This window comes from Sciurus carolinensis, chromosome 10 (assembly GCF_902686445.1).
Source record: "Sciurus carolinensis chromosome 10, mSciCar1.2, whole genome shotgun sequence".
In the NCBI taxonomy this organism is placed as follows: domain Eukaryota; kingdom Metazoa; phylum Chordata; class Mammalia; order Rodentia; family Sciuridae; genus Sciurus; species Sciurus carolinensis.
Genome location: NC_062222.1, coordinates 127,642,713 through 127,659,173, shown reverse-complemented (window position 1 = coordinate 127,659,173; position 16,461 = coordinate 127,642,713). Strand labels below are relative to the sequence as shown.

The 16,461-nt window shown below is 39.5% G+C and overlaps 1 protein-coding gene across 8 annotated transcripts in view; it reads right to left on the bottom strand.

The window, feature by feature from the left end:
• Window positions 1-14,684, bottom strand: part of Lcorl (ligand dependent nuclear receptor corepressor like) — a 141,207-nt gene extending 126,523 nt beyond the window's left edge. For all 8 annotated transcript variants that reach the window (XM_047567456.1, XM_047567453.1, XM_047567457.1 and 5 more), the window contains exon 1: window positions 14,386-14,684. In XM_047567456.1, the coding sequence (XP_047423412.1) occupies window positions 14,386-14,542 (157 nt within the window). In that variant the 5' untranslated portion in view covers window positions 14,543-14,684. The remainder of the gene's footprint in view (window positions 1-14,385) is intronic.
• Window positions 14,685-16,461: the final 1,777 nt, after the last annotated feature.

The following is a 16,461-nucleotide window of genomic DNA, read 5'->3' as shown; positions in this document are numbered from 1 at the left end:
CCAGAATCTATGAAGAACTCAAAAAACTCTACACCAAGAATACAAATAATCCAATCAACAAATGGGCTAAGGAAATGAACAGACACTTCACAGAAGATGTACAAGCAATCAACAGACATATGAAAAAAATGTTCAATAAGATAAATGCAAATCAAAACTACACTAAGATTCTATCTCACCCCAATTAGAATGGCAATTATCAAGAATACAAACAACAATAGGTGTTGGAGAGGATGTGGGGAAAAAGGTACACTCATACATTGCTGGTGGGGCTGCAAATTAGTGCAGCCACTCTGGAAAGCAGTGTGGAGATTCCTCAGAAACCACCATTTGACCCAGCTATCCCACTCCTTGGCCTATATCCAAAGGACTTAAAATCAACATACTACAGAGATACAGCCACAGCAATGTTCCTAGCTGCTCAATTCACCACAGCCAGATTGTGGAACCAACCTAGATGCCCTTCAGTTGATGAATGGATAAAGAAACTGTGGCATATATATACAATGGAATATTACTCCGCCATGAAGAGTGATAACATTATGGCATTTGCAGGCAAATGGATGAAATTGGAGAATATCATGCTAAGTGAGATAAGCCAATCTCAAAAAACTAAAGGACGAATGATCTCACTGATAAGCGGATGAGGACATATAATGGGGGGTGGGAGGGGTTAGTGTTAGGGTTAGGGTTAGGGTTAGGTTTAGGGTTAGGGATAAGGAGGGTGGTAAGAATGGAGGAAGGAAGGATTGTATAGAGGGAAAATAGGGGTGGAAGGGGTGGGGGGGAAGGGAAAAAATAACAGAATGAATCAAACAACATTATCCTATGTAAATTTATGATTACACAAATGGTATGCCTTGACTCCATGTACAAATAGAGAAACAACATGTATCCCATTTGTTTACAATAAAAAAAAAAAAAAAAAAAAGCTATGGCATACAGAGGAGGCAAATTACCCTGGGCTTTCTAAGCCATATTGAATTTAGACTTTATCAAAAGGTCAATGGGGAATCAATAAAAATTTTTAGACAGATGTAAATTCTACCTTCATACTGACAAGGCAGAAAGTACTGGGCAAGCCACTAAGCCTCTCTAGGTCTCAGTTTTCTCATCTGTAAAATGAAGACAAACTGCACTATTTCATATGTGAAAATTATGGGTGGTAATGTATATCAAAAATAGTATAGTGCCAAACACATGTTAAACAATGAATATTAGCTATCATTATTTCAAATAGGAATTTTTAGTGCCAAAATTTGTAAAATGATTTATGTATCATACGCCATGTCATTTTAAGAACTGAATGATTAATTCATGAGAAGATAATATGCAGACTATTGACATTGCTTTTAAATATTTGTTTTATATTATAACTATCTTACAAAAAATATTTTATGTGTAGTAAAATTTTGTTTTTACCAATCACTTGAAAGTAAACGGCCTACGTGATGTCCATTACTCTTAAATTCTTTAATTAGTACTTCTTTACAAAGGTGTTCTCTTTTGAAAACCACCATTAAAATCAGGGAATTAAGAATGACACATCATATTCATTTCTACACAGTTCTCAGCAACAACATAGGGTGGGTATATACATCTGTATGTGTATATACACACATTTACCTCTATAGTTTTGTGTGTGTATATAAAACCATGAGTTTGAACCAATATCTCATTTCCAACCTAACACTTCAGAGAGCATTCTAGATTTTTTCTGTTTTTGTATTTGCAAGTTCCATCTCAGACAACAAGAAATCTGGCTCCCATTGTCCTTAATACTTATTTTATCAGTTTCGCTATGCACAAACAACCTCTCTTTATGGCCATTTCCCATTCCCTACATGGACACTCTCCTTACTCTTCTTGGTCTCAATATCTAACCCTCACCCCATGTGTATCATCTCCTCATTCTTCTAAGGCTGCTATTTATTCCTCATGCCTTCCATTCCTACAAGAATGTCCTCCCCACACTGCTCAGGCTCTGATATCCCAGTCTACACTGACTCTCCGATGAGATCACTTCCTATGCCCAACAAACACTAGGGACCTGAAACCCTGCACTTAATGACACATCACATGCACTGCTATTGGTGAATAACTGCTAACACCTTTCACTCAGATACCTCCATGAATGGACTTCTCTTCCTCATCTGACCTTAACCTCAATATACTCACATAAGGCTGCAATCCTATATGGATGCCCTCCTACTCCCCTGCTACCTGCTGGGTCCCTAAGAGTTCATGCAGGAATACATCTTACCCCAAGTCCATTCCCTACTCATTTTCTTACCTTGTTCCAGTCTCAACACCCCTCACTGGGACCAACAGAACCTCCCCCACCATTCCAGGCCACTCTTCTTCACAGACACCATACTCAACCTGCTTAGCTAAAAGCTTGCAACTGCAAGTCCTCCTGTGCAGATGTATTCCCTGCCCTGACAACTCCACTAACACACCAAAAAGCCTTACATTTCAGTATCCCATCAGGCTGATATCCTACATCTTCTAGAGTACATGGCTCTGCCTCCTACACACCCCACCCAATGTGGACACCTACTCGTTTGGTCCGACTTGATAGTTTTGATAATGAATTATTCAGAAAGGGAGAAAAAGAGGAAAAAGAACACCAAATGATGATATTTTCAAAAAGAAGTATCAGTGAATAAACTATATAAGCACCTATAATCAACCTAATTCAAATAATAATCTATTTGTCAAAGTACAGTTGGCCTTCGATATCCATGAAGAACTGGTTTCAGGACCCACACAGATATCAAAATCTGCAGATGCTCAAGTCTCTTATATAAAATGGCATAGTATTTGCATATAGCGTATATATATTTCCTCCTGAATACTTTAAATCATCTCTAGATTAGTAACAATACCTAGTGCAATGTAAACACTATGTAAATAGTTATTATATTGTATTATTTAGGGAATAATGACACCCCCAAAAGCCTTACATGTTCAGTACAAATGTAGTTTGTTTCCAAATTATTTTTGCTCAAAGGTTGGATGAGTCTATGGATGGGGAATTCACACGTAGTTACAGAGTGCCAACTCTACCTACTTTTTTCCACCTAAACAAGTAGTGTTCTATTCTTTTATGCTAATTCCTTCTAAATTTAATTGAAAGTTATGATACAGAAGGAAAATTTGTCTCTTTTCTAGTCAAACATGGATTTTATCTACATATCCTACTTAAGTAGTTAATTTAAAAACAAGGAAACTAACAATTTTATATTGAAAGTTTTAAAAACTAATTGTTTTTTCAAACACTATAGAATTAAATATTCCATATTTTGCCACATAATCATTGCCACTGTATTAAGTTATATTCACAAGTACTTCATGCATTCTAATTTTCCAACAGTTTAGTAATAAGTGATTTCTAAGTAATCACTGAAACAATTTTAAAAAAAGCTTCACATAATGGTTGCATCCTGCTTCTTTTTCAAAAAAAAGAAAGAAAAAGAAAATTGCATCAAATCTGCAACAATTATGCAGTAAAATATGGTTTTTAGGAAACATCCAGAATATGGAAGTTTGAATTGTTTTCAGTACAGGAAAAGTTACATTGTTTATAATACACTTACCGACAGATAAGAGTCTATAAAAAAGTCCTAAAAGCCCTGTTAGAGGCATCCCAACACCCTCCTCCTGGTTTCTATGAGGAAGGATGCTTCGGATGCACAATCTGAGTCGTTCTTCATCTCTAGGAAAGTGAAGTGATTTTTCTGATAGTTGACTTTGGAGTGAATAACTAAGCAGACAAGTTCACTTGGTTTCACTCCTCTTGTCCTTGGGTGCAAGCTATTCAGAGAGAACAGACCTGCAGAGAGACCATATTACACTGACAGGATGAGTAAGTCAGCCTAGAACAGCTCATCTGACTAGTCCTCTGACCTGGTCTCTATTAGTAACAGCAGTAATATCTGGGCTTTCATCTTCCTCCTTTTTCTTCATTTCTCAAGTTGCTGAAAGTTCAAAAATAAAGGTACCATCTAAAAGTACTTCAGTCATCCACTGTCTTAAAAGATATACCGAAGAAAAACCTGCTTATTTTCACGGTTTTGACTCAAAAAGGGCTGCTTCAATTTGAGCGTCTTGAAACTACTGCAAACAAAAAATGTTCAAACCTGAACCAACAACAGATGTTTCAAATGAAAATAAGCTGTCTTATCTGATCATGCTTATCATCCATTAAAAAAAAAAAACAAAAAACTTCAAAGGCTCATAATTTCCTCCCTGTAGAGGTCATAATTTATACTTTCAGTTCCACTTCTTATTCCCATCCTATACTTCGATGATACATACGACAGTACTAAGTAGCATGTAATTAGTACTAAGTACTTCAGAATATATCATTATTTAGACAATATAACTTTCTTATACTATCTTTCTGTTCCCTACACTGCTTTTCCAGCTGAATTTGTTAACTCAGTGATTATCAAACTATGTGCAAGCTAAATCCACTTACTTTTTAAAATAAACTTTTACTGGAACACAGTCAAGCTCATTCATTTAGGTATCACTCTCGGGAGTGAGCTATCCAGAGAATGTATCTGCAGAGAGCTCATAATACACTGGACTTAGGACAGTGTATTTAGGATGGATGGATAAGTCTGTTATGCCTGCCCACCTGTCTATTCCTCTAACTTGGCAAAGCCTAAAATATTTACTAACCAGTCCTTTACAGACAAATTTACCAATCCCTGCTTTCACTCAATCCTTTCAAGTCTAGTTATTCTGGATCCTTCAAATCACAATTAACTGCTCCCTCCTGTCTTTCCATTGTATTATACCAAGTCTAATACTTAACATTCCTAAATCCTGTGAGCTCTTTTAAAAGCAATGTCTAAATCCAAACAGGGTAAACAGCATGCTTTTTGACCCAACCCACAGTTCCTGCCTTCCATAAGGTAGAATTCCCACAAAAGCTTTTCACGTTCTTTAGCGCAGTACTTTGGAAGAAGCTTGTGCCCTTTTCTCTACTCCTCCCAAAGGAAGAAGAAATTACTAATACCAGCATCATCTAGATGGTTTGTGCCCTAGTGGGATATATTAATGTTTTAAAAGTCATTTTTCAATGATGGCCAACCCTCCTGCTCACTCTGACTCACTGGGGTAGAGCTTACTTATTATTTAAGGAAAGGCCTGCAGCTTCAGTTGCACTGTCTTTAACAGGTTGCTAAGATCAATTCAGAGGGCTAGGTAGAAAGGAAGCATGATATCTACTTTTGATCCTACTTCCAAGTTCTTCAATGCAACATTACCATTAAAAAGCTAATATTTTGATCCCTGATTCCTAAATCTATTGCCAGTTTGGAAGCCAGTAAGGAAGAAAAATAGAATTATGCCCTACTCAAACAGCATACAGCAGGACTTACTTGATGACTGACTGACAGTAGTTAATTGAGAAAAAAATCCTTTAAAATATAGAAAATATAGAATGCATCTATTCCACATATACCATACATTATTAACTTGATTAGGGAAATAGATTTTGAAAACAAAAAGAAAAAATATATATAGAGTTCATATTCAGAGATTCAAACCAAGTTCATCTTATTTCTTTGTCTAATATATATGTGTCAATATTCTGTTGCTATCAGCTTTTGGTTTAATTAAATTCAACATATAAAAAAATCATGTATATCACTGACTCAAAAAGTATTTCCCATCCTTCTTAGTATTAGAAATGGTATCTCCCATCTAAAAAACAAACATCTCTACACCCCATGACTCCAATTACTGTTTCCTTTATGTTTCTTCCTCAAAACATGGCTCTTAACCAGTAGTCTACAAGAAGTATTATCTCCACTTGAACGAATCTTTTTTTAAAAATATTTTTTAGTTATAGATGGACACAACACATTTAATTAATTTTTTTAATGTGGTGCTGAGGATCAAACCAGTGCCTCACATGTGCTAGGCAAGCACTCTACCACTGAGCTACAACTCCAGTCCCTCCAATTGAACATATCTTAATCGCTTTCTGACCTATTACAATATGGTTGTCATCTCCAAGACTCTGCTGAAATTTATCTAGTCAAGGATATCTAGAACATTCATGTTGCCAAAAATTATGTATGTTTCTGTTTCACCTATGTACCTAAATCTCATCAACATGTAACAACCCTGTTATTGTAAACTTCTCTTCTTGTATACTGTGACAGGACTCTCTCCTAATTTTATCACTCATCCAAAGGTCTTGCTTGCCAAAAGTTCAGTGGTCTTACTTTGAGGTTCTTCTTCTATCCAAAGAATTTTTAATTCTTTTAGGTGTAGTACTGAGTTCTCACTAGTTATACTATCCTTACAATATCTCTAGGTAATCTCATCTATTTCCATGGACTTAAATATCTTGTTTATGCTGCTAATACCCTAATGTATATGGTTCAGTCTAGAAAGTACAACACATAAATATTTTAACACTTATTAAGACAAAATTAGCAAACATTTGAGGATAGATATTACCTTAGTTTCACAGAAATCCACCTGAAAGATGAAATGACTTACAACAATGATTATGATAGAGGCTAAGAAGGAAGTTTATACCACTTATGAAAACTTAGTCTCTGTCTCTCATCAGCTCACTATTTAAATATGGTGAATAATGGACAAAGTTGTAAGCACACCGTGCATATACTCATCAGAAAAGAACTGGCCAATTTGAATTGAGAGAGAAAAATCCAAAATTATTTTCCAGTAAGTACTTTAGAAGACTCTAGGTTGCTGCTGAATTTTAAAGGTGACTGAGAAGGAGAGTAGAAGATACGATTAAAAAATAGATGAAAAAGCTTGTGCTGCCTAAAGAAGAAACTATAAGGACAAATATGGGAAGAGACAGGACAGTTTAATAGCATGACCAACTAGTTGAATGTGGTCAATAGTTTTTAGTTGATGGAAAAAAAAATAGATAGAAGATATTACTACTTTGTAAACTATGAAATCAAAACAGCTATTTCTAGCAATGATTTATAGTAAGTTACAATGGAAGACAGTAAAATCAGCAATGCAGATACTGATGTAAACCAGAATCTTATCTGAATTTGTCCAAATGCTTACATTAAAAAAAAAAAAAGAAGCCATGAGATATTGTAAGGAAATTAATAACTTGGCAACAGATTAAAGTGAAAAAGAAAAGAAACAAATATAAGCAGAATAAGGTTGTTGCCAATTATGGGAAAACCATATAAAAGGAAGAGATGAGATACAGAAAAAAGATTCCTAACAAACAATGTTCTAACAAAAATTCTTAAAATTTTTTTATTTAGCTTTAAGAAAACTTTTTATTTAGCTTTAGTTAAGAAGTGCTAGGGGTGGGGAGATAGCTCAGCTGGTAGAGTGCTTGCCTCAAAAGCACAAAGCCCTGAGTTTGATCCCCAGTACCGAAAAAAAAAAAAAAAAAAAAAAAAAAAAAAAAAAAAAAAAGCTATTATTCTTTACATGCAAAGATGGCACTATTTTATTTGTTAGTTTCCTAGTAGTAGTATTTTGGGCCCCATTCACTTTTTTTAACTGTTGTGAATAAAAACCTTTGAAAGTATCTCTTGATTACAGATTCAGCCTTAAGTATGAACTCTAATAAAAGTGAGTGTTCAAAATTTTGGACCCACAATTTTGGTGCTCTAATTGCTATCTATCAGTCATGAATGCTAGCCATAGATACGCTCCTTGTTTTACCACTGGGTCATGTCATGATCATAATTTAGCATTAAAGTGCTTGGAACTCTTACGTTACCCTACAGTGGGACAAAATCATCTAACACAAGCCTACTGTATATTTAATGGCTGACTAACCAGTACCTCATGTAATCTACTGTGGAGTACGTTGTTTACCTTCATGAATGTGTGGCCAAATGGAAGCTGTGACTTACTGCTGTCTAGCATCTTGAAAGTATCATACTATACTTTGTTAGCCAGAGAAAGATCAAAATTCAAAATTCAAATGGTTTCTGCTAAATAATATTACTTTAGTACCACCATAAAGAAAAAAAAAAAAAAAGAAGAAGAAGAAGAGCCATTGTAAATCAGGGGTTGTCTGGATACCAAGAGGAAATAGTGTTATCAAGAAGGAAAAGAAAGGAACTCCATGCATGCAGAAAGGAGGACATTTTAATTGAAAGACTAGACTTACTGATGAAAAAGAAAAAGTTACATAACCAAAAAATCTACATACCTTTGTTGCTCCTCCCAAGATTGTACTGTGGTAGAAGAATTGTAGACCAGAGTAATGTCAGACAAATCAGAGGAATGTGGGTACACATAATAGCAACTTATCAAGTGCAACAGCCATTCAGGGAGGGGTGGAAACCTGTAGTCAGTCAAGGGAAGCAGCATGGACACAAAGACATGGCACCATAAAGAATGAGACTACATTATGTTAAGACCAGTCCACAGTCCATATATAACATCTGCAAAAACACAAATTTCACTCACTACTTGGACTCAAAGATGGCAGAATTTTATTCTTCCAAGTATGAAATGATCCAGGAGTACAGACAATTTCAATAATGCATGCAAAATTCATCAATATGCCTATTTTACAGAGAAACTTGGAGATTCGTCTTAACCATTCAACTAGTCATCAGCACCATGGATTCCATTTGTCTAATGCATGTTTTTAAATGGTACCACAATTTACATCTTTTAAAAAAAATAACATATTTGCTGATGTTTGAAAACAGTTGTAGAACCAAAGTTTTTGGATACTTGCCACATGCATACCAGTACTAGCCATCAATCCAAATTTCTAAGTAAATCTACTCTTCTGGGATTTACAGAGCAATAGCAACAATACAGGGAGAAGTCAGTAGTAAGATAAAAGAGCAAGAGGCAAGCAGCAGGCAGAAAAAAGTACCAAGTTGATTAATATGAAGATCAACATAAAGAGTTACTATCAATAAAGAATAACTTCAAGTTGATCTAGTATACTTTTTTTTTTTTTTACATGAACTAAAACTAATCTTTTGTATTCAGCTGCCAAAAGATTCCTTAGAATGCAGGAAGGCATCAAATGCTTTTTGGTTCCTTCACATAAAAGACAGCATTAAATTAAGTGATACTCTGTGATTCTAAAACACAAATTTTATGGCTCCAAGTACTCTAGAAAAGATATGGTTCATGCCCTTACTATCTTTCAGCCAACATGTCCCATAATCTTTTATTCCTCACCATTCCCACCAGAAAGAATCTATTGATAAAATGTAAAATTAAGCACATAATAAAACAATAATAAAAATAACAGTTAACACATTAAATGCTTTCCGTATGGAAAACACATATTAGCATATATCAACACAACTAATTCTCAAACAACCTAATTATCTCCAATTTACAGATGAAATAACTGAAGTACAAAGAAGAATCTCATCCATACCATAAAATGTAGCACTAGGATTCAAATGCAAATACTGTAGCTCAAGAGCCCATTTTCTTTTCGGTTCTATAATACCCAAGTAAAGAATTTGGGGGAAAAGATAAGTTAGAGATCTGTTTACTATCATGAGATTTTAAGGTAAATGGTACCACGGAAACCAAGACACAACTAAACTTCCCAATGAGGTGGCCTTTTACCACATGTGGCTAGTAATAAGCATCATTAAAATGTAGCTAGTTCAAACTGAGATGTGCTATAAATGTAAAATACTCAATTTTGAAGGCTTACTAAGAAGAGTATATAAATCAACTTATTAATAATTTCTATATGGGTAAATGTCAAAATGACAATAATTTGAATACACTGGATTAAATAAAATGTGCTTTTTAATGTGCCTACCTGAAGGTTTAAAATTAGATATTTGGTTATCCCTATATTTTTACAGAACACAGTATTATATAGGCAAGACTCTAGAATTTATAAAATAATTCTAATCTTTACCACCTTGTTTTACTGTATGATCTCAGAAAAAATCTTAACACTGATTATGAGCTTCTGCATTAGAATAGGGTTTAAAAACAGTCCTAAAACCTAGTGCTCAATTTGTGTATCTAAATTTATTTTCCACTGAAAGAATAAAGTCACTTTGGTCAAACAGCTGATGCCATTGCTGGAACAAGTAAAGTACATGAACCTGGAAACCACTACACACAGGAACCATCTTGATGAGGCTCCTCTTAGGCAAACCTGGCACAATTTGAGAATCAAAATGATGATAGTGATAGATTAAGCCACTAAATATGAATTCATGCTGATTAAAAAAAATTGAATAAACAAGGGAGAGGAGAGGAAAGACTGATTTATGACAGAATGTCAACTTCTGATAACTGCTGAAGGAATGAAATTAGAAAATCATCAATGGATGCTAAAACTTTTGGGTAAAATTTTGATTCGAACTATGACAACATCCTGTTATTCAGAATATTTTTCCATAAGATGCACATTAATTACAAAGGAATAAATAATAACTTTCAGGGATACAGACAAATTTTCACACCAAACTAAATTTTCAAAGCTAACATCAACAACACTGGGACAAATCAACTTCATGAGCCTCAAGATATGGTGTACTGAGAAGAACAAAACATCTCTTCAGTAGTATTCCTGCCAAATGTATAACCAATCTAATCATGAGAAAACAACAGACAAATTCAAACTGAGGCATATTCTACAAAATAACTGCCTTGTACTTCTTAAAAAAGGCAAGGTCAAGAAATAGGTTGAGGAAGTATTCCTGATTTTTTAAAAAGACTGAAGAGACCTGATGATCAAATGTGGTTCATGATCTCAGAATGGATCTTGCATTGGGGAAAAAGGTTATAGAGAAAATAGATAAACAGATAAAATTTGAATATGGATTATAAATCAGATAATAATGATATATCGATACCAAATCTCAAGGTTTTTAATAACTCACCCTGGTTCGATAAGATAATGTCCTTGTTTTTAGGAAATATACACAGAAAAATTTAAGGGTAAAGAGATACGATGTTTCCAAATTACTCCCAAATTGTTCAGAAATACATATGTGAATATAAAGCAAGAATGATAAAGCGAATTAAAACAAAATATGAAACGACTGGCAAATATGGGTAAGGGTATATAGGAGTTCCTTGTAAGATCAAAATTATGTCAAAATAAAAAGTTTTTTAAAACTGGCCCATCTCCCAAATCAAATATTTAAAAAACTCTACAAAAGTCTGGATATTGTTTTTAAATGTACTAATACATTTATTTTATTCTAGACTTAACTCTGTTAATTTTGACTCATCAGATAGTAATCACATATTCCTAAGATTCAGGGCTATGTCTATTATTGCTCATCATCATTCTAAGTACTATTTACTGTATCCAAAGAGCATCACGCATTTTTTAAACTGAGCATACTCACATAGTACAGGATGCTAACAGAAAAAGCATCAAATTATAAAAAGAACCACATTGTAAATAGAGCTATCATTTGGGACAAAGAGGGACAACTCTCCATTTTTAAAAGCAAAAACCAGGAATGAATCAAAAGGTCAAAAATCCAAGGTAAATACATAAATTCCATAATTAGAAGGTAAACATCTCTTTCTATATAGTCAAGCATTTCACCATTACAATTAACTACAAGCAGTCACTGACAACTAAAATAACTTGCTTCCCTATAAATTTTGACTATTTTAGTAAAACTGAATCATTTACCTTAAAGAGTTAACCTAAGTGCTGAGATTAAAAACTTCTCTAGGAGTTCACTATTAAGTTGCTGTACAACCCTAAGAAGCAGTCTAACAACTTCTTATCCCACAAGTAAAACCTTTGGATCATTTTCTCCCCCAGAAGCAAGAAGGGTATTATGTTATAAAAATGATTTCAAACAGTAAGAGCACTGACTATTCAATACAGAAAAAAAAGTCACATATGTACACACATGCAAAAGAATATGGTTTATTGTAAATATGTTTACGAAGTAATGAATGTAGCATATTAATAGCAAAAAGTGACTCAAAATAATTACACAACTACCTTTAGACCATAAGTACAACAAGACACCAAACCAACCCCAATTATCAAGAATATATCCCGTTTAAAAGGGTTCTATTCTTTATTTAAAAACAACAGTGACAAAAATCAATATGAGATGGTTCTCCTGACTAGGACTAGGACTATGAGAAACAATTCTCAAATATAGATAGAACCCAGGAAAAAATTTCTTTTCATGTACAGTACAATTATATGTTACAGTAAAAGTGTAGTACGGGGCTGGGGCAGTGGCTCAGTGGTGGAGAGCTTGCCTAGCATGTGTGAGGCGACGGTTTTAATCCTCAGCACCATATAAATAAAGGTATTGGGTCCATCTACAACTAAAACAATACATATTTTTTTTAAAGTGTAGTACAGATCGTCTGTTAGATACACAGTATTAACTCAGTTTTCAGTGTATTCCAACATTACTTGAGTACTGAGGCAAGTAAGTCAAATAAAATCGAATTCCTTTATCCATCAAATCCGGTTAATTTTGTCTCATTAAAATTTGATTTTTCTTCAAAGGTACATGTATCTTTGAGATGCAAAGTCGCATCTGGATAAGCAAGAGAAAAACCCCAAAATATTCTAAAATAAAAACTGACCAAAGACAATCTTAAACACTGTATGTCTTGGCAAAACAACACAGTAACATCATGAACCAGTATTGCAATGCTGTCATCCTACCTGATTCTTAATGAACTCAAACAATTCTACAGTTTCTTCAGCAGAAAAGATCACACAGGTACTTGCAAAGATAGGTCCATTTTGCATTCAAGAAGCACCAATACCCAACACATTTGTATAAAGATTTCCCTGAGGGTTTTTCCCCGCTTTTAAACACTGTATGGACTGAGATCACTTACGAACACTTGACTAAAGCTTTTTCCCTTAACTTTTCCTCAGAGAAGACCAAAATACATTTTATAAAGGTAAAACAGAACAGTAAATGTCTTCAACAGCACTTGGACGCCCCGGGTCGGAGCGGCCCTCCTTCTTGCACGTTTTCCTAGGTTCAAGGATTTCTGCGGGGCACATTTCCAGTTGAAGTTGTTGCTAGTTGAACCCAGGAAGGTCTCCTTTCCACCCGTGAAAACAAGGATCCTAAGACGCTAACCAAACAAATGCAGAGGGGTGGGGAGGGGAAGGGGCGCGAGGTGGCGCAAGAACAGATGGAAACAAGGTGAGACCGCTGCTTCCCCAACTCCCAGCGCCGAGATTCCCGGCCCGCAGAGCCGGCGCCCGCCGCCGACGCAAGGCTCCAGGTCCCACCCTTACCCCCCGCTACCGAACGGCGCAGCCGCCCCGGCCCCGGCCCCGGCCCCGGCCCCGGCCCGCCGCTCCGCGCCCCCCGCCCGCCTGCCCAACAGCTCCAGGCGTCAGTCTCACGCGGGCAAAAAAAATTAAAAAAAAAAAAAAAGGTTGCTGCCAGGTGGGGAGTCCCGCCATCTCCCGCCACCCAGAGCAGCCCTAGGAAGGAGAGTCCAAGCCCAGAAGTTTGGAGCAGAACGAGTCGGACGCACCACACCCCCACCGTCCTCCCCCCCGCACCACGGCGCTGCGGCCGAAGCGGGCTGCGCGCGGGGAGGGCGATGGGAGCCTGTGTGCAGGGAAGAGTCCATCACATGACAGTGAAAGGACCAGAGTCGTCGGGGCGTCCGCGCCGAGGGGGGGAGGGTGCCGTTGCCGTGGCAACACCCCCCATCCGTCCAGACTTCCAAAGAGGGAGGAAGAACTTCAAATCCCAACCGTCAGCGCTCGAGCGGCTCCTTCTTAAAGGGGTACACACAGCGCCGCCGCCGCGGCCGCCGAGCGCGAGAGGGCAGAGCTGGACGCCCCCCGCCCCTCGGGCGGCGTCCCCCGCCCTCGCCCCCCGCCGGCCCACCCGCGGCCCCCGCCCCGCGAGCGCCCGGGGGTCCCCCGGGTCTGGATCCCGGGGAACTCGGCCGCGTCCGCCGGCCCGGCCCCCGGCGGCGAGAAGGGGGTGTGTGTGCGCTCGGCGGGGGCGCGGACCAGCCCGCCTTCCTCCCGCCGCCCTGCCCGCCGGCTCCCCTCAGCCAGGGCGCCGACCCGCCCGGCCGCTTCCTCCTCCTGACAGCGAGGACCGCGGGCGGCGACGGGCACCGAGGAGTTTCGGCGAGAGCGCGAGCCGGCGGCTTCCTCCGGGATCGGCGAGCGGGTCCGAACTAACAGTTCCCTGGGAGCCCAGGAGCCAAGCAGGCAGGCGACCGAGCGCGGACCGCGCCGGGCGAGGAGCCCCGGAGACAAAAGGCGAGCGCTGGGGCCGCCGCGCCGCCGCCGCTCCCATCTCGCTCCCCATTGAACTGACCCGAACCGGAGATTCAACTAAACCCCTCAGCCACAAACTCCTCGGGCTGCGGCAGCCGCCGCCGCGCGGAGCCCGGGGCCCCGACCCGTGTCTCTCTTACCTACACAGTGCATGAGGCGGTGGCGCCAAGAGTCGAGTTCCCGCCGGAATCCTCTCCTCTCCGCCGCGCACCGAGGGCTCCGGCACTGAGCGGCGGCGGCGGCGGCGGCGGCAGCAGCGGCGGCGGCAGCGGCCATTCTCTCTCTTCCCTTGTCCATCTGCGTCCCGCGTCACGCGCCCTCATTTACATACGAGCGGCGCAGGCACGAGGCAGGGGCGCGAGCCCTCGGCGCGAGCCCCGGAGCGCGCGCCCCCCGGAGGGGGTTGATTGACACGTGTCACTACCTTCCCTCTGCCCTTCCCTCCCCCTCCCACCGCTCCCTCAGGGAGAGGCGGGGAGAGAGCCAGAAGAGAAGGAAGCAACCTGCCGCTTCCGCTGACCCCGCCCCCTATCCACTCCTCTCTCCCCTCCTCCCCCCGGAGTTTACTCAAGCGAGCCATACCGCTCCCGCCGCCCGCGAAAACCCTGAGCGGGAGCGAGAGACCCGGAGCCGAGCCAGGAACCCGCGTGCTAAAGGAGCTGACTAGCAACGCCTCCTTTCTGCCTTAGCTCTGACCGTTCGGAGACTTCACTTCCCAGGCTCCCTTGCGCTCAGGTCCCGAAGCGGAACTTGCGGCCTTGGCGCGGTGCACGCCGGGCCTTGTAGTCGGGCCGGGATGAACACGCACGGGTTTTCTGCGCACGCTGGAGCTAGCGGACTGGCCTTGAATTTCTCTGCGCTGCACCTAGAGTGGGTTTAGACTCCCACTCCCTGCCCCTAAGACGGTGCACTGTCCACATTGCCCAGACAGACGCGCAGCTTATAGGCTCCGCAATGGAAGTACAAGAACTGTTGGCCCTTGCAAGTTCAGACTGCGCTTTAAGTTTTAAGTGCTGGAAACTTTTCGGGGTCACTGTCATCTTGTCACTTTATGGAAAGGGCAAGCCAGTTGCATCTGAAATAATTTCTAGACGTCTAGAGAGAGATTCCGCAGTGACTTCAGTTTCCAAGGCGAAGAGATCATCGTAAGGCGGAAATATTTGCTAGAATTAGAAAAAGATGAGAGCCTTTTCACCGAAAATTATTTACGGGGGAGAATGTAGCTGGCTGCAAACTCCGGAAGGAAATTTTTTTATGATCCGCAAAATATCAACTCCTAGAGGGAAACGACCCCCTGAGACCTCTGTGCCTTGACATCTTTCATTCGCTGGACCCTAGTACAGTGCCAGGGCGTGGCATGGGAATCTGCACTTTAAATTTGTTATGGAGTGAATTCTGCGCTGTGCTAAAGAAAATTATTTCTTCTAAGAGAAAGGAATTTTTTGGTTAAATATAGACTTCAATTAGATTTTTACTTTTGCACCAGAGCGATCCTGTATTTATTTCGTGTGTAGTTGCAGAGGGCCCAAACTGAGACTAAACCACCCAGAGTTTACTGAGAAGTGTATTACTGGGAATTTATGCACATATCTGTGGGGAATATGTTTCTGAGTTCTGTATCACTCTCCCTGTTTTGTGGCTTATCTTTATCCACCTTTCTCTTTTTTCTCTCCCTCTATAGAAAAGTATTGCTTATCATTACCTCAGCAGTGAAGATATGACTACATCTTCATAAAAGTTTTCCTTTTTTCACGCAATGAAGTTGGAAATCTTATAAATGCCTTTTCTAGAACAGTCACAATTGGAAACAGGTGAAATAACTGGTGAAAGTGCTTTCGAAATTTTAAGTGGATGGTTTCAGTTATCACTTCCACTCACAAATTGCTAGGATGCCTTTGTAGGTTTCCTGATGACTTTCTTAGTAATCTACATTAGTTAGGATGGAGGAGTTAAGTGCAGTCACAAAGTATCCAAAAATCTTAGTTGCTTAAAACAAAAAAGACAAAATTTGTTTTCTGCTTATCTACATGTTCTTCTCCAGGGGAAAGGGGGCTTCATTCCAGGTGGTTCTCACCAAGCAAATAGATGTTTAGGGAGACTGGAAAGACTGGAACTTTATCCCATGTTAGATAAGCAAAAAGAATATGAGGAAGACAAACCAGTTCTTCCTAAAAGTAGCAGGAGTCAGTTCCACTCATATTTCACTGAGCAAAGCA